The sequence below is a fragment of the Phyllobates terribilis genome, unplaced genomic scaffold, assembly GCF_046119375.1.
Source record: "Phyllobates terribilis strain yellow unplaced genomic scaffold, ASM4611937v1 Scaffold_14__1_contigs__length_39327217, whole genome shotgun sequence".
In the NCBI taxonomy this organism is placed as follows: Eukaryota; Metazoa; Chordata; class Amphibia; order Anura; family Dendrobatidae; genus Phyllobates; species Phyllobates terribilis.
Genome location: NW_027362774.1, coordinates 24,413,541 through 24,435,974, shown reverse-complemented (window position 1 = coordinate 24,435,974; position 22,434 = coordinate 24,413,541). Strand labels below are relative to the sequence as shown.

At 45.4% G+C, this 22,434-nt stretch overlaps 1 protein-coding gene across 1 annotated transcript in view; it reads right to left on the bottom strand.

Annotated features, from left to right (window-relative positions):
* Positions 1-22,434, bottom strand: part of MLYCD (malonyl-CoA decarboxylase) — a 42,247-nt gene that overhangs the window by 5,265 nt on the left and 14,548 nt on the right. The window contains exon 4 of the mRNA XM_073659780.1: positions 16,378-16,527. Within this exon, the coding sequence (XP_073515881.1) occupies positions 16,378-16,527 (150 nt within the window). The remainder of the gene's footprint in view (positions 1-16,377; positions 16,528-22,434) is intronic.

The following is a 22,434-nucleotide window of genomic DNA, read 5'->3' as shown; positions in this document are numbered from 1 at the left end:
ATGGCCATTATTTAAAAAAAAATTTAAAAAAAGTTCAGTCCGATCTCCAGCCGGCAAAGTCTAGAATAATAATGGACATGAGATGCAATCGGGTTTAAAGGGATATTTCCGTTTTGGATAATACGGCAACCACAGGATGGATCGAGACCCGTTTTTTCGGGATCGCTTACTTTTCTGTTTCTGAAACGTCTACGTTCATGCGGCACCTGCCGGGGGACTCCAGATATGCCAAAAACGTCCAAAGCGGGAATACAACGTTAACACTAGAAGGCAGGGATGTCAAACTCAAACACATACAAGGCCAGCCTTAATATTTATGGCAAACATGTCTACAATTGCTTATTATACTTATTCCTTACAGAATAATGGGCCCCACACGGTCCTCCATACAGTATAATGGGCCCCACACGGTCCTCCATACAGTATAATGGGCCCCACACGGTCCTCCATACAGTATTATGGGCCCCACACGGTCCTCCATACAGTATTATGGGCCCCACACGGTCCTCCATACAGTATTATGGGCCCCACATAGTCCTCCATACAGTATTATGGGCCCCACATAGTCCTCCATACAGTATAATGGCCCCACATAGTCCTCCATACAGTATTATGGGCCCTACATAGTCCGCCATACAGAATAATGGCCCCACATAGTCCGCCATACAGAATAATGGGCCCCACATAGTCCTCCATACAGTATTATGGGCCCCACATAGTCCTCCATACAGTATTATGGGCCCCACATAGTCCTCCATACAGTATTATGGGCCCCACATAGTCCTCCATACAGTATTATGGGCACCACATAGTCCTCCATACAGTATTATGGGCACCACATAGTCCTCCATACAGTATTATGGGCACCACATAGTCCTCCATACAGTATTATGGGCACCACATAGTCCTCCATACAGTATTATGGGCACCACATAGTCCTCCATACAGTATTATGGGCACCACATAGTCCTCCATACAGTATTATGGGCACCACATAGTCCTCCATACAGTATTATGGGCACCACATAGTCCTCCATACAGTATTATGGGCACCACATAGTCCTCCATACAGTATTATGGGCACCACATAGTCCTCCATACAGTATTATGGGCACCACATAGTCCTCCATACAGTATTATGGGCACCACATAGTCCTCCATACAGTATTATGGGCACCACATAGTCCTCCATACAGTATTATGGGCACCACATAGTCCTCCATACAGTATTATGGGCACCACATAGTCCTCCATACAGTATTATGGGCACCACATAGTCCTCCATACAGTATTATGGGCACCACATAGTCCTCCATACAGTATTATGGGCACCACATAGTCCTCCATACAGTATTATGGGCTCACATTAAGAAAAAAATGTAAAATAAGTCTATCCCAGTCCCCCACTGCTCCAGTCAGGATGTTGATACAGTTGAAGGTGCAATGCCGGGGGGTGGGGGGTGAGCTATGCCAGCGTCACGGGTCAAATATAATCACCCTGCAGGCCAAATTTGGCCCACGGACCAGAGTTTGACCTGTATGCTATAAGGTCAGGTTTAGCTAGATTCATACATCTGTGATGCCCAGACTGGTCACCCGCTATGGTATCAACAGCCTTATAAGCATAGAGTTTGGGTCAAGGAACCATGCATCAGAGTCTGTACTTGGCCCGTGACACATGTATGTAAAAAAAAAAAAAAAAGTCCAAGATGATTTTGAGCAGTGGAATAGAGTGACCAAAAATCATTGCACTTTCGGAATAAAGTGGTCGTTGGGTGGAGATTCAGCGTAGAGGATATCGCAGCTCCACCGCCCCTTCCCTACAGTAACCACCACGTGCAAGAATTGGAATCAAGAATGGTGGCCCCGTTTCGCACTGAGGAACCGGTGTGGTATCCAACTGCTTTCAGTGGCAAGGTGGCCGCGCACGAACAGATCTCAGTCTACTATTAAGGGGGCTTCATCTATCTCGACAGCGGTCCGCGAGGGGACCACAATCTGAACAGGGAGGAGGAATAAGAGCTCTGAAAATTGCCAAGCAATTTTGCTTTTAGGGTGGGTGACCCTTTCATTAGAGGACTTGAGGGTACGATAAAGGGATTTTCCAGTCTTAAAAGAGTAAGTATCCGGGGCTGCCCTTTTTATTTAATGAGTGATTTTTCGAAATGCAAGTTGTCAAAAAGGGCGCAAAAAGTAACCCTAAAGTCCCGCCAAGAATGCATGACTTTCTAGCAAAAATCAGGTTTTGTGATCACGGTCCCACAAGCCGCTGCCGCCGTAACCCAGCGCTGCCGTATTTCTTAATAAGTGGTCACCGAACAGATTGGCCAGTGTTTTATTAAAGGAGTCTTCCAGAACCAAACTACTGCTGCAACCTCAAGTGTTAAAGGAGTATTCTCATCTCCAAGATCATATCCCAATATGTAGTAGGTGTAATAATAATAATAATAATAATAATAATAAATAATAATATTAGCAAACACCTCCAATTAGTAATGTAGTATAGTTCTTCTGATTCACTGTCACTTACTCCATGTGCAGGGCATTGCAGTAACTTAGGTATCCATGGTTATGACCACTCATACATATAGTGACAGTTCGGTATCCATGGTTACTACCACTAACTGTCACTATATGTATGAGTGGTCATAACCATAGATAACCAAGTTACTGCAATGCCCTGCACATGCGGTAAGTGACAGTGAATCAGAACAACTATACTAAATTACTAATTGGAGGTGTTTGCTAATATTATTATTATTACTACACCTACTACATATTGGGATAGGATCTTGGAGATGATAATACCCCTTTAAGTCTAGTAAATGTGCCCATACCCAATAATGATTAAAAAAAAGGTCCAAACATGCCCAATAATTAAATCTGACAACCCAGCAGAGAAAAAGAAGGGCAGGAATTAGGAAGCCAGCGCCAAATCAAAGGGAAAATGTTGGGATTAATTAATGGAGGAGGGTTCACACTGTGCTAATGTCTCGTCGATCCATACAACTATATAATGAGCCTGCGTTCTTGCTTCGCTCGCTTATAGGTGCAGCTGCTTCCGCTGGTAATCCGCACAAAACGGAAGACGGCGCCAAATCCCTAGCGAGGCCGCGCAGGTGCCGCCATGAAACGCAACGGCGAGATCCTCATCCTTCATTACAGGACACAAATGTCTGCATTTAACCATAAGAGATGGAAACGTTCAAGGGTCCAATGTGTTTATGATTCGTGAGGAGAAAAGTGACAAATAGCTGGAAAGTGGTGGAGAAAATAACGTCGCTATTTTGTGGTATTCTGATAATTATCCGGAATCACGTAAATAAAATATTCCATGCGCAAAAATTATATGCTATTGCATGACGTTTTCTTGATCTGAATGTATTAAAGGGTTCTACACGGTTTGGGATGTTTTTTTCTTCCCTTACCTACGTGCATGTAAATTGGGTTAAAAAAAAAAAAAAATTCTATTGGGTTTCATTTAAAATGTTGCACCTTTTGTCTCAGAATGAGTTATCAGGGTTGGCCACATTATCTTTATTAGGGAACATGATTTTTGTGATATTTACTATTATACAGGTATGACAGGATCTTCCTCAGACTGCACAGCTCTCATGCCTGTACAAGAATATAACTACTATAATACTGCCCCCTATGTACAAGAATATAACTACTATAATACTGCCCCCTATGTACAAGAATATAACTACTATAATACTGCCCCTATGTACAAGAATATAACTACTATAATACTGCTCCCTATGTACAAGAATATAACTACTATAATACTGCCCCCTATGTACAAGAATATAACTACTATATTACTGCCCCCTATGTACAAGAATATAACTACTATAATACTGCTCCTATGTACAAGAATATAACTACTATAATACTGCCCCTATATACAAGAATATAACTACTATAATACTGCTCCTATGTACAAGAATATAACTACTATAATACTACCCCTATATTCCAGAATATAACTACTATAATACTGCTCCTATGTACAAGAATATAACTACTATAATACTGCCCCTATGTACAAGAATATAACTACTATAATACTGCTCCCTATGTACAAGAATATAACTACTATAATACTGCCCCCTATGTACAAGAATATAACTACTATATTACTGCCCCCTATGTACAAGAATATAACTACTATAATACTGCCCCTATGTACAAGAATATAACTACTATAATACTGCCCCTATGTACAAGAATATAACTACTATAATACTGCCCCTATATACAAGAATATAACTACTATAATACTGCCCCTGTGAGCAAGAATATAACTACTATAATACTGCTCCTATGTACAAGAATATAACTACTATAATACTGCTCCTATGTACAAGAATATAACTACTATAATACTGCCCCTATGTACAAGAATATAACTACTATAATACTGCCCCCTATGTACAAGAATATAACTACTATAATACTGCCCCTATGTACAAGAACATAACTACTATAATACTGCCCCTATGTCCAAGAATATAACTACTATAATACTGCCCCTATATACAAGAATATAACTACTATAATACTGCTCCTATGTACAAGAATATAACTACTATAATACTGTTCCTATGTACAAGAATCTAACTACTATAATACTGCTCCTATGTACAAGAATATAACTACTATAATACTGCCCCCTATGTACAAGAATATAACTACTATAATACTGCTCCTATGTACAAGAACATAACTACTATAATACTGCCCCTATGTCCAAGAATATAACTACTATAATACTGCCCCTATATACAAGAATATAACTACTATAATACTGCCCCTATGTCCAAGAATATAACTACTATAATACTGCCCCTATATACAAGAATATAACTACTATAATACTGCTCCTATGTACAAGAATATAACTACTATAATACTGTTCCTATGTACAAGAATCTAACTACTATAATACTGCTCCTATGTACAAGAATATAACTACTATAATACTGCCCCCTATGTACAAGAATATAACTACTATAATACTGCTCCTATGTACAAGAACATAACTACTATAATACTGCCCCTATGTCCAAGAATATAACTACTATAATACTGCCCCTATATACAAGAATATAACTACTATAATACTGCCCCTATATACAAGAATATAACTACTATAATACTGCCCCCTATGTACAAGAATCTAACTACTATAATACTGCCCCCTATGTACAAGAATCTAACTACTATAATACTGCTCCTATGTACAAGAATATAACTACTATAATACAGCCCCCTATGTACAAGAATATAACTACTATAATACTGCCCCCTATCTACAAGAATATAACTACTATAATACTGCCCCCTATCTACAAGAATATAACTACTATAATACTGCCCCCTATGTACAAGAATATAACTACTATAATACTGCCCCCTATCTACAAGAATATAACTACTATAATACTGCCCCCTATCTACAAGAATATAACTACTATAATACTGCCCCCTATCTACAAGAATATAACTACTATAATACTGCCCCCTATGTACAAGAATATAACTACTATAATACTGCCCCCTATCTACAAGAATATAACTACTATAATACTGCCCCCTATATACAAGAATATAACTACTATAATACTGCCCCCTATGTACAAGAATATAACTACTATAATACTGCCCTCTATGTACAAGAATATAACTACTATATTACTGCCCCCTATGTACAAGAATATAACTACTATAATACTGCTCCTATGTACAAGAATATAACTACTATAATACTGCCCCTATGTACAAGAATATAACTACTATAATACTGCCCCCTATGTACAAGAATATAACTACTATAATACTGCCCCTATATACAAGAATATAACTACTATAATACTGCCCCCATGTACAAGAATATAACTACTATAATTCTGCTCCTATGTACAAGAATATAACTACTATAATTCTGCTCCTATGTACAAGAATATAACTACTATAATACTGCCCCCTATGTACAAGAATATAACTACTATAATACTGCCCCCTATCTACAAGAATATAACTACTATAATACTGCCCCCTATATACAAGAATATAACTACTATAATACTGCCCCCTATGTACAAGAATATAACTACTATAATACTGCCCTCTATGTACAAGAATATAACTACTATATTACTGCCCCCTATGTACAAGAATATAACTACTATAATACTGCTCCTATGTACAAGAATATAACTACTATAATACTGCCCCTATGTACAAGAATATAACTACTATAATACTGCCCCCTATGTACAAGAATATAACTACTATAATACTGCCCCTATATACAAGAATATAACTACTATAATACTGCCCCCATGTACAAGAATATAACTACTATAATTCTGCTCCTATGTACAAGAATATAACTACTATAATTCTGCTCCTATGTACAAGAATATAACTACTATAATACTGCCCCTATGGACATGTTTAGCTGCTGCCTTGTGAGTCAGAATCCTTTATAATCTAGTACTTTTGGGGCTTCTTGTACTTTTCAGTAAACACTGGAAACTTTTATAAACCTGTAACCAGACAAGTGTTCTGTTATTTTAGTAATAGAACGGCAGATGACGGAATAATTTAAACCTGGCATCTTCAAGAGAGCAATGTCCTCCTCCGATGTGCGCAGCCCCCACTCCTGCTGTACACTTCAGCTACATATTCCCGTCACCAGTGACTGTAAGCGGACAGCCATTACTCCGCATGGAGCACATTGTTATTAGGCTTTTCTATTATGTTGCAGATCCGAATAGAGCAGGAGACAACATGATTCACTGCAAAGTTATAAATGCACAGAGCAGGCAAACTATTATAAGCAGCATTGTGTCCCCAAAAAACACACTACACCTCCTACAACGCAACACAGCAAAACATTATTAACTATAGTGCCACTAAAGCTGCAGAGGGCAGCAGCGAGCCTGAGAAGAATTCTGAATGCAGCTCTTGATGCGACTGGAGTAGAAGACACAAAGTAATGGGGAACTCACCATCTATATGCATTTTGTATGTATTATGCAGCACTGAGCTCCTCTTTCTCTGACAATGAATGGAGCGGAGATCGAGCATGCGGAGAACGAGCGTGCGGAGAACGAGCGTGCGGAGAACGAGCGTGCGGAGAACGAGCGTGCGGAGAACGAGCGTGCGGAGAACGAGCGTGCGGAGAACGAGCGTGCGGAGAACGAGCGTGCGGAGAACGAGCGTGCGGAGAACGAGCATGCGGAGAACGAGCATGCGGAGAACGAGCATGCGGAGAACGAGCATGCGGAGAACGAGCATGCGGAGAACGAGCATGCGGAGATCGAGCATGCGGAGATCGAGCATGCGCACCCTTCTCTCCTGTTTAGACAGAGCCCCTTTCTCGGTGGTGCAGAACGGAAGATACTAGACCAGGAATGGTGTATTTAGGTTTGGGGATTGGATTGAGGCTTTAAACCATAAACATAATGGATACTGTAGAAAAAAATTATTTTTCTCTGACAAGAAATGGAGTCGCGATCGAGCATGCGCATCTCTTCTCCTGTCTAGACCAGGCCCTGTAGAGACCCTTTTTCGGGGGGTAAGAACGGAGGCCACCAGATCAGGAATGGTGTATTTAGGTTTGGGGGTTGGATCGAGGCTTTAAACCTAAAACATAATGGACACTGTAGAAATAATTTCATTCTCTGACAATAAATGGAGCCGAGATAGAGCATGAGAAATCACCTCTCCTGTCTAGACTGAGCCCTACAGAGGCTCTTTCTCGGGGGGAGAACGGAAGACACCAGACCAGGAATGGTGTATTTAAGTTTGGGAGTAGAATCATGGATTTAAATCTAAAACATAATGGATACTGTAGAAATAATTTCTTTCTCAGACAATAAATGGAGCGCAGATGGAGCAAGCGCATCACCTCTCTTGTCTAGACTGAGCCCTACAGAGGCCCTTTTTCAGGGGGGAAGAACGGAAGACACCAGACCAGGAATGGTGGATTTAGGTTTGGAGGTTGGACTGTGGCTTGTTAAACCTAAAACATAATGGATACTGTAGAAACAATTTCTTTCTCAGACAATGAATGAAGCGGAAATTGAGCATGCGCACCTCCTGTCCTGTCTGGGTCCTGCAGAGCCCCTTTCTTGGGGAGGGAGAACGGAAGACATCAGACCAGGAATGGTGTATTCAGGTATGGGGGTTCGGATGGTGGCTTTAAACCTAAAACATAATGGATACTGTAGAAGAAATGAACCAGCAGAATGCGACAGTAAGATGTTAAGTCCTAGAGGATAAGAGAATAGCAGAATTCTGAATGCAGCTCTGGAGGGGATACAAGCATCCAGACAAATAAAATAATAATAATATTGATCAAACTTGTATGTATTACATATTTTTAACTGCAATATGCTTCAGTAAAAACATATTTATCCGAATCCCTTTTTTTTCTCGTTTCTCAGCTTCGTAGCTCAGTAAACTGCCTCCCTCCCTGAAAACACTGCAGCTGGGGATAATGAAGAGGACGCGCTCAGCGGGTTTTAAAACCAACCAGTGTGTCACACGTTTGATATACGCCTCAGTGTTACAGTACTTTCCTTGGCGAGAGGGAAAGACACGCTAGGGTAAACGCAGCTCTCCGGCCAGCAAAACGCAGTGTTTGACAAGGCTTCTGGTGGATTCCAGAAAAATACAGCCGCCTGTCGAAAAAACCAAGCACCTTTAGAAACGGCTCCCAGAGAGGCCCGACCACAGGCGCTTCCGTAACCCCCCCAAAATATATGTCACGTCTTGTATTAGCTGAGCACGCAAAAAAACAAAAGGCGCAAGGTCGGAATTTGTCACAAATGATAAAAAGGTGTATGTAGGAAAAAATAATGAATAGTCCGCTGAGAGTGGATAGAAAACGAGACGCTCTGTGTGCCGCTAAGAGAACTAGAGCGCCCTCCACTGCAGAAGAGATATAGACACAACCATGAGCCGCACAAAGAAAACACAAAATATAAGACTGGAGAATATGCTGTTCCTATACAAAAGCTGCATGTGTGGAGCAATAGTACAAATGAGTATATAAAGCACAGTACTAGAGAAAACTGCTTCTCTCTCCACTTATGAGCCATTTCACCCCCCTTGGAGGGACCGAGAGGCCTGGAGAAAACCAGAGGAACGAAAGAAAGAAGACACAGAATTTGCTGCTACTTTCTAGCAAGTGTTATCTCACGCCAGAGCTGGATTCACAGACACACTGCTCAGTACTGCTGTATCATGTTCTCCATGCTGCGGCTTCTTCTGCATAGCAGCTAGTCTACACCCACTAGCTCAGAGACAAATGAAAATTAGAACTATAGCCCACAGAGAGGAAAACTGGAGAAAAATGTAGGACACGAGTCATATAATGACCAATAACACTGCAGAGATCGATCGACACAGACTATCCATGAACCCAGAAATCAGCAGTCTAAAAAAAAAAATCTTAAAAGGTGCTGTTCGGTGAAAACAATCACGTATCCACAGGAGAGGTGATCATTTTTGATTCTGGGACCCGTACCGATCGTCAGAACGGGAACTTTCAGCATACTACAAAAATGTAGTGACAGGTTGGATACCTGACAGTCGCTCAATTCATTATTAGGTGGCCGGAAAAAGCCCCCCCAGTAGCCCTATAGGGGCAATCGATCAAGGTCCTGAATCTGACCCTCATTGAACAAACAAGACGAAGATTGCAATAGACGTTACAGTCAATCGGCCATTAATCTAGTGTCTATGGCCGCCTTCCGCTTGCAACTATTTCCACCCTAAAAAAAAAAAAAAAAAATCCTGAAATGACTTGGAATGAAGACGCGCTATCGCCATTCATTCACCTTGACTCTAAGCCCATTAGGATCCTTTCCACATCCCAATTTGCATAATTGCTCTCCCTGACAATACCGTGTAAAAACAAAATCTCTTTTCACGCGACTCTTATTGCAGTCTCCGGCGTGAAACATCAATCATAAAAATAAAAAAAAGTCTATATAAATAAAAAAAAAAAAAACATCCGATGCATTTATCTCACCTGGAAACTCATCAGCTTCAAAAAGGGTCGTGCGGAGCCTGTCACATCTGCTAATGTTACACAGCTGTTAGCTGGAGATAGAAGACAGTCCCTTTAAATATGGCTGAACATGGCACGGCGTGAGCCTCCGCGTGACACCCCTCCGTCCTCCCTGCTAAAAAGCCTTTCAGTCTGCCAGCGCCGGGCACAAAAGCCTTTTTTGCAGATCCGAGGCAGTTACTAAGCAAGACGGAAAGGCACATCACAGGCACTAAATAACTTATCGAGCCCACAAAGAAATGACAGCAGAAGCCGGCCTTTGATGTTCAAGTGGTACTGACAACCGCAAATGTCAGCGCTAGATTACTTTTCACCAGTGGGGGAAAAAAAAAAAAAAAAAGGGAAAAATGCAGTAACCCTTTCACTAGCAAATATTCAATGGATTGGAATCAATGGGGACTATTGGGGTTGAAGGCAATGCAGACGTAGATCACCATAATCCGAGGCCCTCTATGTAGTGTGTAAGGTGAGGTCCTATCCCAAAGCTCTGAAGGAGTCCTCCGTGTAGTCCCATCTTCTTCAATACGTAAAAATAAGCAACTTTGAAATTTACCCATTATTAAAAATCCTCTCCGTTCCCAAGAATGGAGGGATATTTAATTCTATACTTTACGTTGCTGGCCACCAGTGGTGGCCGGTTTCCTAGGCAAGATGCTTGCTATAGAGCTTGAAGCGCTGGCTGGATCCGCTACTTTTAGCATGCTCGTAGCGTGGGAAAGTGCATAATTTGGGCCAGTGGTGCACCTACGGTCCAAATGGTCAGTCTTCAGGTGCGTACCACCTCCTGGCAAGGAAGAAGAGGAGTGGAGTGCTCCTGACCATAGAACATGAAAAGAAGCCCTTGAGATGAATATCGGCGAAACCCGACCATCCAATATGTATATGGAGGGGAAGAGAGGGTCCGGACTTTCACCAGGTGTCACATGTTGGGGAAAATAGCTATAGGGCATGTTGGATTTTAATGAGGCATCAGACAGAAGCGGTGGCCATAAGTTATATCCACTGAGAATACATTCAGTGATCCGAAGGTGTATACGAGTGATTGATTGTACTTTGTTATTTATACAAGTCAGGGAAAATTTCAGCCCCATGGACAGATGCTGATATATATAACCACCATAGAGCGGCCATCCCCCATGCAATCAGTAAGGCCTCCTTTATATTTCCTTTTTCAATTTTTGTCTGAGACCCTGGATTAGCTTCCAAAATATTGACTTGAGTCCCCCTCGCCGTGATGGCACCAAGTCGCAGTTCACATGACCCAACTTCACTGCAATCCCGACGGCTTAGAAAAAGAATATTGAGTCCGTAAAGGACATACATTTTGCACTTTAGAGCACGAGAGGCATTCAGTGGCCACCAAAGCAACACATCACCCATAGAATTAGACCACCTGCCTAATATTGTGTAGGTCCCTCTCTCTGAGCCGTGGACTTAACCAGACCTCTGATGGTGTCCTGTGGTATCTGGCACTAGGACAATGGCAGCAGATCTTCTGCGTTGCTTGTTGAAGCCTCGTATTCCAGCACAGCCAACAGAAGATTGAGTGGATTGGGATCTGAGGAATTTGGAGTCAAGTCGTCACCTTAATCTTTTTCTTGTTCCTCCACCGTTCCTGAGCAGTTTGGCAATGCGGCAGGGGCATTACCCTGCGGATAGAGGAGCTGCTATGATTGCTCTGTACAATGGTCAGGTAGGTGGTATGTGTCCTATCCACATGATGACAGGACACAGGGTTTCCTTGCAGAACATTGGCCATCACACAGATGTGTTCTCCATAGAGCCCTGATCTCACATCATCCAGTCTTTCTGGGGTCACACAAAGAGACAGAACCATCTGCTCAAGCCTCATACACAGAAGATCTGGGGTCGGTTCTTCAAGATGTTTGGAACAACCTCCTGCGAAGAACCTTCTAAAACAGTGTGCAAGTGACTGAGATGAAGGCGAATGAAAACCTAAGTAGGAGTTTGGTCGCCAAACTTCAGTGCCGCACCATGGAGAAGAAAATGGCATCCATCCTAAAATTCATAAATGGTTGAATGGATGTATTCACTGGGTTGGGGTGGGAACGTTGAAGGAGAAGGTTGGAAGGCAATGATCTGAAACAAGGTGGATTCTCTATAAGACCACATAAAAAATGTAATAAAAATGGATTAAAGAAGAAAAAGGAAATAATAACGTGTGATTGTGCGGACACAGAAAGCTTTCATAAGGCATCTCGATCTGGAAACCCTCGTATCCTGCGCCGAGAAGATAAGGGCTGGGAGGAATGAAGCAGATTGTCCGTCTGAAAGTCTCTTATCAACAATCGCATTCGTATTTGGGGGGGGGGGGGGTCATTCATCCGACAACGTTGACCGAAAGGAGACGCCGTGTGCGAGCGGAGAAGTGAAATCCTCTTACATGAAAGGTTAGAAAGTTGGCAAAAATTATTATTTCCTTCCTCAGATCGTCTCTTGGCAGTCGCTGACCTCGCTCTTTTTATCTTTAAATTTAGCCGGCTGTGAAGAATAAAAGAAGAATATGGCCGGCGTGTGCCGAGGCCACGAGACGTTCCATGGAACAGAGGGAAAAGGCACCGTTCTATCCTGCCGCTACAGAGCAACCAAGTAGCGCTACACTGAGCTGGATATAATATATATATTAGGTCTACCAGTGGGACACTTCCCTGGACGGTACTCCTCTGATGTTTGTCATCGTCTGCAGTGCGGATGTCACTTCGCCAGCGATGCAGGCGATCAGTGACCTCAGCGGCTCTGACATGTAGACGGAAAGCCCCTCGCTGAGTTGGATCTCACGTCAGCGCTGCTAACGATCAGTGACCTCAGCGGCTCTGCCTGTAGAAAGCCCCTCGCTGAGTTGGATCTCACATCTGCGCTGCAGGCGATCAGGGACCTCAGCGGCTCTGCCACGTGGAAGGAAAGCCCCTGACTGAGTCAGAGCTCAAGTCAGCGCTGCAGATGATCAGTGACCTCAGCGGCTCTGCCCGTGTGAACAGAAAGCGCCTCGCTGAGTTGGATCTCACATCAGCGCTGCAGGCGATCAAGGACCTCAGCGGCTCTGCCATGTGGACGGAAAGCCCCTTGCTGAGTCAGAGCTCAAGTCAGCGCTGCAGACGATCAGTGACCTCAGCGGCTCTGCCCGTGTGAACAGAAAGCCCATTGCTGAGTTGGATCTCATGTCAGCGCTGCTGACGATCAGTGAACTCAGCGGCTCTGCCTGTAAAAAGCCCCTCGCTGAGTTGGATCTCACATCAGCACTGCAGACGATCAGTGACCTCAGCGGCTCTGCCATGTAGACGGAAAGCCCCTCGCTGAGTCGGAGCTGCAGACGATCAGTGGCCTCGGAACAACATTCAGAATAGAATTTTGTCTTTTTTTACATTTCGTGTCTTGGCTCTTCATCTCCGCTCTCCGGTATAACTGGGTTATTCTCTCAATTTTCTCCATATGAAAAATCCCATAAAAGATGAGATGTGTTTGTAGAAGTCTCCGAAAAGATATACTAAGCCGCGGATATTAAATGAGCGAGAAAAGCGTTCTCAGCGGGAAGGTTTCAACCGCGGACGGTGATGCCCCAGCCGGAAAGTATTATAATATCCTATGAGCTGCTAATACGCTGCGGTCCATCAGGGTAACATTAGGCAACGCAAATACAAGCCGCCTGCAAAAAAAAATCACTGCGACCCACGAATGTACTGGAGAGAAACAAATAAAGGCACATTGTTTGCAGGATAATGGCGGGGAAGATTACGCTGCATTTACCGAGTGCTGTAATTGGGCAGAAACGGCAGAGGAAAGAATTACTATTAGTCTCTGCAAATTCCTGCAGTAGTCGGATAATGGCGGCGGCTCAGTCCAGGAGCGCAGCATTGTATGTCTATAGACGAGAGCTAACAGAGCGCCGGCTCTGCACACAAGGTTAACGCGCTCCGCTCCCCGTAATTATACAACGGGGCCGTGAAGATTGCCGGGATGAACTAAGGCAAGTGAAAGAACAGCGGAGCCAGCGCACAGGTAATTTACTAAATGGGTGTTGTGTAATTTAAAGCACACGGCGCTATTCACACTCATCAGCAATACGACACCATTAGCTCAAGCTGCAAAATAACCCAAAAGGCTGAATAGGAGATACAGTCATTACACAGAAATAGGGGCTTATTAAAGGGAGGGGAATTTCTGACTTACAGCGTATCTGTCCTTTCACACAAAACCCGGAGTAAAAGCATGATCCTGCTGCACCATGTTTCCAAGGTAGAAAGGCCTCTGGTGCACATAAAAGTCAGATATGTCAAGGAACTAGCCCGATTCTCATTCACTGTAACATGCCATCCACTCTATCATCTGCTAGCACTATAGGTGCTTCTCTGCTACCCTGTGTGGAGTGTGACAAAAAGGAGAGAAAAGACCCGCCCCCCGCTCCCTGCACAGCGACAAAGACCCGCTCCCTGCACAGCGGCAAAGACCCGCCCCCGCCCCCTGCACCGCGGCAAAGACCCGCCCCCTGCACCGCGGCAAAGACCCGCCCCCAGCTCCCTGCACAGCGGCAAAGACCCGCCCCCAGCTCCCTGCACAGCGGCAAAGACCCGCCCCCTGCTCCGCGTCAAAGACCCGCCCCCAGCACCGCGGCAAAGACCCGCCCCCAGCACCGCGGCAAAGACCCACCCCCAGCACCGCGGCAAAGACCTGCCCCCAGCTCCCTGCACAGCGGCAAAGACCCGCCCCCTGCTCCCTGCACAGCGGCAAAGACCCGCCCCCTGCTCCCTGCACAGCGGCAAAGACCCGCCCCCGCCCCCTGCACCGCGGCAAAGACCCGCCCCCTGCACCGCGGCAAAGACCCGCCCCCTGCACCGCGGCAAAGACCCGCCCCCTGCACCGCGGCAAAGACCCGCCCCCTGCACCGCGGCAAAGACCCGCCCCCAGCTCCCTGCACAGCGGCAAAGACCCGCCCCCAGCTCCCTGCACAGCGGCAAAGACCCGCCCCCAGCTCCCTGCACAGCGGCAAAGACCCGCCCCCTGCTCCGCGTCAAAGACCCGCCCCCAGCACCGCCCCCTGCTCCGCGTCAAAGACCCGCCCCCAGCACCGCGGCAAAGACCCGCCCCCAGCACCGCGGCAAAGACCCGCCCCCAGCACCGCGGCAAAGACCTGCCCCCAGCTCCCTGCACAGCGGCAAAGACCCGCCCCCTGCACAGCGGCAAAGACCCGCCCCCTGCACAGCGGCAAAGACCCGCCCCCTGCACAGCGGCAAAGACCCGCCCCCTGCACCGCGGCAAAGACCCGCCCCCTGCACCGCGGCAAAGACCCGCCCCCTGCACCGCGGCAAAGACCCGCCCCCTGCACCGCGGCAAAGACCCGCCCCCTGCACCGCGGCAAAGACCCGCCCCCTGCACCGCGGCAAAGACCCGCCCCCAGCTCCCTGCACAGCAGCAAAGACCCGCCCCCAGCTCCCTGCACAGCGGCAAAGACCCGCCCCCAGCTCCCTGCACAGCGGCAAAGACCCGACCCCTGCTCCCTGCACAGCGGCAAAGACCCGACCCCTGCTCCCTGCACAGGGGCAAAGACCCGACCCCTGCTCCCTGCACAGCGGCAAAGACCCGACCCCTGCTCCCTGCACAGCGGCAAAGACTCGCCCCCTACTACCTACACAGCGGAAAAACCTGCCTCCTGCTTTCTGTACAGCGGCAAAGACCTGCACCTCCTCCCTGTAATCTTTCTCAGCGTCTCTGCTGCCACTGACGGATTACTCTTGATAACAGGCAGTAGACAGCAAGTTACACAGAAGACAGACACCTAATAGCCGAAATGTTTTTGGGTGAAAAAGACATTAAATTTTAAATAAAATGATTTGCAAATCAAAGTTGTCTGAAAGTACAAGGACCACTTAAAGGGACTGTCTTGTGATCACAGCCTTTGGGCTGAAGCTTCAGCCCATCAAACCCAGTGCGGTTATCTGCAATTACTGAGAAGGGGTTGCATAAACTGATGATAATGTGTAGCTTTGGCCAATAAAGGTCGTCTTCAACGACCTCACCCCTTAGTCATTTTTTTTTTTTTTTTTTTTTTTTTTTTTTTTTTTTTAATGAAGAGTGCTGAGACTTTCTACTTCAAAATGATTTTCAAGATCCAGGGACTGAAAAAAGTCTAGCATAAGTTCTGATAACAGTAGAGGGTTTGTTGCAATGTATTAGTGCAAGGATAATAGGAGAACGACTGGTACCGCTGCACTGTAGATTCGGCAGCACATGCTATGGAACTGGGTAATAAGCAAGGGGGACGCTTTACCAACCTGTAGCTCCTTCACCACCCTCTTGATGAGATAATTGCCCAGCTCCACACCTTGCAGACCTTGTTGCGTTAGACTGATGGAGTAGAAAATGGCTGACTTGATCTTCTTTTCCTCCTCTACCTCGGACGAAGGGATCTCTTTCACGATTGTCTATGCAAAGAAAAAAAACAAAACAATGAACATCATAACCCACAAATAAAACCTATATCCCAACTGGACAAAATGCTTTGCCCCCTTTCTTCTTGATGAACTAGTCAGTAGGTGGCGATAAAGAGCAGAGGACAATGCTCCATCCAGAATAAGGCAAAATCCCTGCTCTCCTGCGGCATGCTGGGAGTGACTTAGAGCGCAAAAAAATGGCTCCTGAACAGAATTATTTGCGTGATTTTCCTTTTTTTTCATCTAATTAAGGAAGGTCGATTGTATCATTGCCCTTTAAAAAGAAAGTGGTTGCCCCTTACTGACTACATGTAACCTTGTAGGGGACATCTCCACTATAAAGAACCCACCTTCAGGGTCCTAATCGCTGTCTCCGTTCTCCAAAAAACTGAAGTTTGATCAAATATGCTAATTAGGCTGCTAAGTGCTCCAGGGACGTGTCCAAGAGACTGTGTGCGCTCCATTCCGCCCACTCATTTTGCATGTTCCCGCCTCCATAATTGACAGTGCTGGCTGCCCTGAGCTTTTTCTGGAGACCGTGCACGCTTTAAAGCTGTCACTCACCAGCGATGGAGGAGGAGACATGAAAATTAGAGGGTGGAACAGTTCCCTGAGCATCTTTGCCACACCCACGGTGCACTGAGCATCCGAATTAGCATATCTGATTATACTTTGATCTCTGCAGGATGGAGGCAGCGATAAAAACACTAAAAGGTGCGATATTTATAGGGCTATTTGCCCTACAAGGCTATGTGCGTATAGTGTTCGCTAGGGCTGACACTCCCTTTAAATCAGGGTAATCGCTAGGGCTGACACTCCCTTTCAATCAGGTCAATCTATGTACAGTACAGACCAAAAGTTTGGACACACCTTCTCATTTAAAGATTTTTCTGTATTTTCATGACTATGAAAATTGTACATTCACACTGAAGGCATCAAAACTATGAATTACCACATGTGGAATTATATACTTAACAAAAAAGTGTGAAACAACTGAAAATATGTCTTATATTCTAGGTTCTTCAAAGTAGCCACCTTTTGCTTTGATGACTGCTTTGCACACTCTTGGCATTCTCTTGATGAGCTTCAAGAGGTAGTCACCGGAAATGGACTTCCAACAATCTTGAAGGAGTTCCCAGAGATGCTTAGCACTTGTTGGCCCTTTTGCCTTCACTCTGCGGTCCAGCTCACCCCAAACCATCTCGATTGGGTTCAGGTCTGGTGACTGTGGAGGCCAGGTCATCTGGCGTAGCACCCCATCATTCTCCTTCTTGGTCAAATAGCCCTTACACAGCCTGGAGGTGTGTTTGGGGTCATTGTCCTGTTGAAAAATAAATTATGGTCCAACTAAACGCAAACCTGATGGAATAGCATGCCGCTGCAAGATGCTGTGGTAGCCATGCTGGTTCAGGATGCCTTCAATTTTGAATAAATCCCCAACAGTGTCACCAGCAAAGCCCCCCCACACCATCACACCTCCTCCTCCATGCTTCACGGTGGGAACCAGGCATGTAGAGTCCATCCGTTCACCTTTTCTGCGTCACACAAAGACACGGTGGTTGGAACCAAAGATCTCAAATTTTAGACTCATCAGACCAAAGCACAGATTTCCACTGGTCTAATGTCCATTCCTTGTGTTCTTTAGCCCAAACAAGTCTCTTCTGCTTGTTGCCTGTCCTTAGCAGTGGTTTCCTAGCAGCTATTTTACCCTGAAGGCCTGCTGCACAAAGTCTCCTCTTAACAGTTGTTGTAGAGATGTGTCTGCTGCTAGAACTCTGTGTGGCATTGACCTGGTCTCTAATCTGAGCTGCTGTTAACCTGCGATTTCTGAGGCTGGTGACTCGGATAAACTTATCCTCAGAAGCAGAGGTGACTCTTGGTCTTCCTTTCCTGGGGCGGTCCTCATTGAGCCAGTTTCTTTGTAGCGCTTGATGGTTTTTGCAACTGCACTTGGGGACACTTTCAAAGTTTGCCCAATTTTTTCGCACTGACTGACCTTCATTTCTTAAAGTAATGATGGCCACTCGTTTTTCTTTACTTAGCTGCTTTTTTCTTGCCATAATACAAATTCTAACAGTCTATTCAGTAGGACTATCAGCTGTGTATCCACCAGACTTCTGCACAACACAACTGATGGTCCCAACCCCATTTATAAGGCAAGAAATCCCACTTATTAAACCTGACAGGGCACACCTGTGATGTGAAAACCATTTCCGGTGACTACCTCTTGAAGCTCATCATTGAATGCCAAGAGTGTGCAAAGCAGTCATCAAAGCAAAAGGTGGCTACTTTGAAGAACCTAGAATATAAGACATATTTTCAGTTGTTTCACACTTTTTTGTTAAGTATATAATTCCACATGTGTTAATTCATAGTTTTGATGCCTTCAGTGTGAATGTACAATTTTCATAGTCATGAAAATACAGAAAAATCTTTAAATGAGAAGGTGTGTCCAAACTTTTGCTCTGTACTGTATATACAAGCGATGCAAATCAGCTCATTCATGGCAACTACTACATTCACAACCCAACACACACGTCATTATTTGGACCACTTATGCCTAGTTGATAATTGCCAAGGCTTACGTGCATTTAATGCGCGAACAGGGCGGCGCCGTAGACCTTTGCAATAACTATTTTTGTGCAAATATCGGCATTGCAGGTACAAGCCACTGCCATGAAGTTTTCCCTCCTGTGATCTCTACTACTGTGAAGGCTCGTGACCTCCATTACAATAAAACGCTTGCACTCAGCAGCGATTCCCGGGTCCTGTCGTCGCAGCGGGGATCGCACAGTCGGCTCACACCTGACTCAGTCCAACTTCCAAGGGAGGAAGTCAACGCCTCGGCGAATTAGCGACACTTTCCTATTCATTATTTTCAAAGGCTTCTTATTAAATCAGAGATTTGAGTGGCGTTGGCTATCCGCGGGCGTCCTGCTGGGGTAATTGCAGCGTGAGCTGACGCTTTATTTTAGGAAATTAGACCCTTTCCTTACCACACTGAAGTTCTTTCCATAAATAAATGCATATATAATGCCCAATACACTAGTTCGGGGGCTTCTTTCCTCTAATCTGGCCCATTCTGGACTACTTGATATTTTTCGTGTCCATGCATACCCCTCTCCCAGGAGATCGACATTAGTCAGTCCATCAACCCCTTTTATGTAGCAAGGGTTCTATAAACAGCGCCACTGTTGTCCATTGGCTATGTGCGGCATTACAGCTCTTCAACATTACAGAGGATGGAGCTACAATGACAGATAGCTGTTGCTACTGCGAGGTGGGGGGGGGGGGATTGTGCAAGAGACACAGATCTGTAGTGAAGAGATGGGGAAATAACTAACGGTGATACATACCTCATGTCTAGCCTACATTCAAAGAGAGACACACAGCGCTCATATCCAGCCTACATTACTGAGAGAGACACGCAGAGCTCACGTCCAGCCTACATTACTGAGAGAGACACACAGAGCTCACGTCCAGCCTACATTACTGAGAGAGACACACAGAGCTCACGTCCAGCCTACATTACTGAGAGAGACACACAGAGCTCACGTCCAGCCTACATTACTGAGAGAGACACACAGAGCTCACGTCCAGCCTACATTACTGAGAGAGACACACAGAGCTCACATCCAGCCTACATTACTGAGAGACACACAGAGCTCACGTCCAGCCTACATTACTGAGCGAGACACGCAGAGCTCACGTCCAGCCTACATTACTGAGAGAGACACACAGAGCTCACATCCAGCCTACATTACTGAGCAAGACAGGCAGAGCTCACGTCCAGCCTACATTACTGAGAGACACAGAGCTCACATCCAGCCTACATTACTGAGACACAAAGAGCTCACATCCAGCCTACATTACTGAGAGACACAGAGCTCACATCCAGCCTACATTACTGAGACACAAAGAGCTCACATCCAGCCTACATTACTGAGAGACAGAGCTCACATCCAGCCTACATTACTGACACACAAAGAGCTCACATCCAGCCTACATTACTGAGACACACAGAGCTCACATCCAGCCTACATTACTGAAAGAGACAAGCAGAGCTCACGTCCAGCCTACATTACTGAAAGAGACAAGCAGAGCTCACGTCCAGCCTACATTACTGAGAGAGACAAGCAAAGCTCAAGTCCAGCCTACATTACTGCGAGAGACAAGCAGAGCTCACATCCAGCCTACATTACTGAAAGAGACAAGCAGAGCGCTCACGTCCAGCCTACATTACTGAGAGACACAGACAAGCAGAGCTCACGTCCAGCCTACAATACTGAGAGACACAGACAAGCAGAGCTCACATCCAGCCTAAATTACTGAGCGAGACACGCAGAGCTCACGTCCAGCCTACATTACTGAGAGAGACACGCAGAGCTCACATCCAGCCTATATTACTGTGAGAGACACACGGATCTCAAATCCAGCCTACATTACTGAGAGGTTCATCTCACGTAATGGTGTGAATGACAACCTATGCAGACCTGTGTACAATTAGAATACTAGGCAGCCACCCCACGGATGTTTGGTGGGTTAGTAAGTGGCTGCTTTCAGTATTTTGCAACTGTGCTGTCCCAGCCTTTATCATGGGGGACCTGTTGCATCCTGTTTGTGCATTTGTGTTTGTACTGCAAGTAGGGCTGCTTTTTCACTCTTTCAGTGGTGTTTTTATTGCTTTTTAGTCATTTTTTCAGTGAATTCTACGACTGTGAGAGACACACAGATCTCACATCTAACCTATGTCACTGAGACACGCAGAGCTCACATCCAGCCTATAGCACTGAGAGCCTATATTACTAAGGCCTCTTTCACACGTCCGGATATTTCTGGTACTGGAAAAAACAGCACCGGAGATGTCCGTGTGTGTCAACCGTGTGCCGCATCAGGAGCACACATACCGGCGCTTGGGAATCAACGGTACAGTTACCACTGTTCCCAAGCGCCAGGTGCTGAACACTGCACTCATCATTGTCCCCTGCTGGTGCTGCGATCAGCACCAGCAGGGGATAATGATGAGAGAAGTAGTGTCTGCTCCCACAGTGTCCACCTGTAAAAATAAGAATTAAATAAAAAGATCCATATACTCACCTGTCCTTAGTGTCCCCCGCTGTAATCCATACGACCGCTCAGGAGAGGAGCCGGGGAGAATGACTCCTGCAGTGAGCGGGCTCCAGAGCTGTGCTCAGTGAGAGACAGGACACCGCTCACTGAGCACAGCTCCAGGACCCACTCGCTGCAGTGGCTCATTCTCCCCGGGTCCTCGGCGTAATTGGTCACATGGATTACAGCTGGGGACAGTTAGGACAGGTGAGTATATGGATTTTTTTTTATTTTATTCTTATTTTTACAGGTGGAAACACCGGGAGCAGAATACTACTCTCATCATTGTCGCTGCTGGTGTTGATCGCAGTGCCAGCAGAGGACAATGATGAGGGCAGCGTACAGCACCCGATATTTGGGAACAGCGCTAACTGTACCGCTGATTCCCAAGCACTGGTACATGTCACACGGATGGCATCCGTGTGCGGTATAGGTTTACACGGACCCAATGACTTGAATGGGTCAGTGTGATCCATGCTTCTGGCCAAAAATGGACATGTCTACGTGTGGAGCACACAAACATACAGTCCCTGGAAACACACTGATATGTGCATAGACCAATTCATTTGAATGGGTCTGCTTGTGTCAGTGTCTCCAGTACATCTGGAAATGGTAACCACACATACTGGAACCACTGACGTGTGAAAGAGCCCTAACAGAATGGCTCAAACCTCACATCCAGCCTGTATCACAGAGAGACGACATGCAGAATTTACATCCAGCCTAAATCACAGAGACGCAGTTCTTATATCCAGCCTATACTACTGAGAGAGACACACAGACCTCACA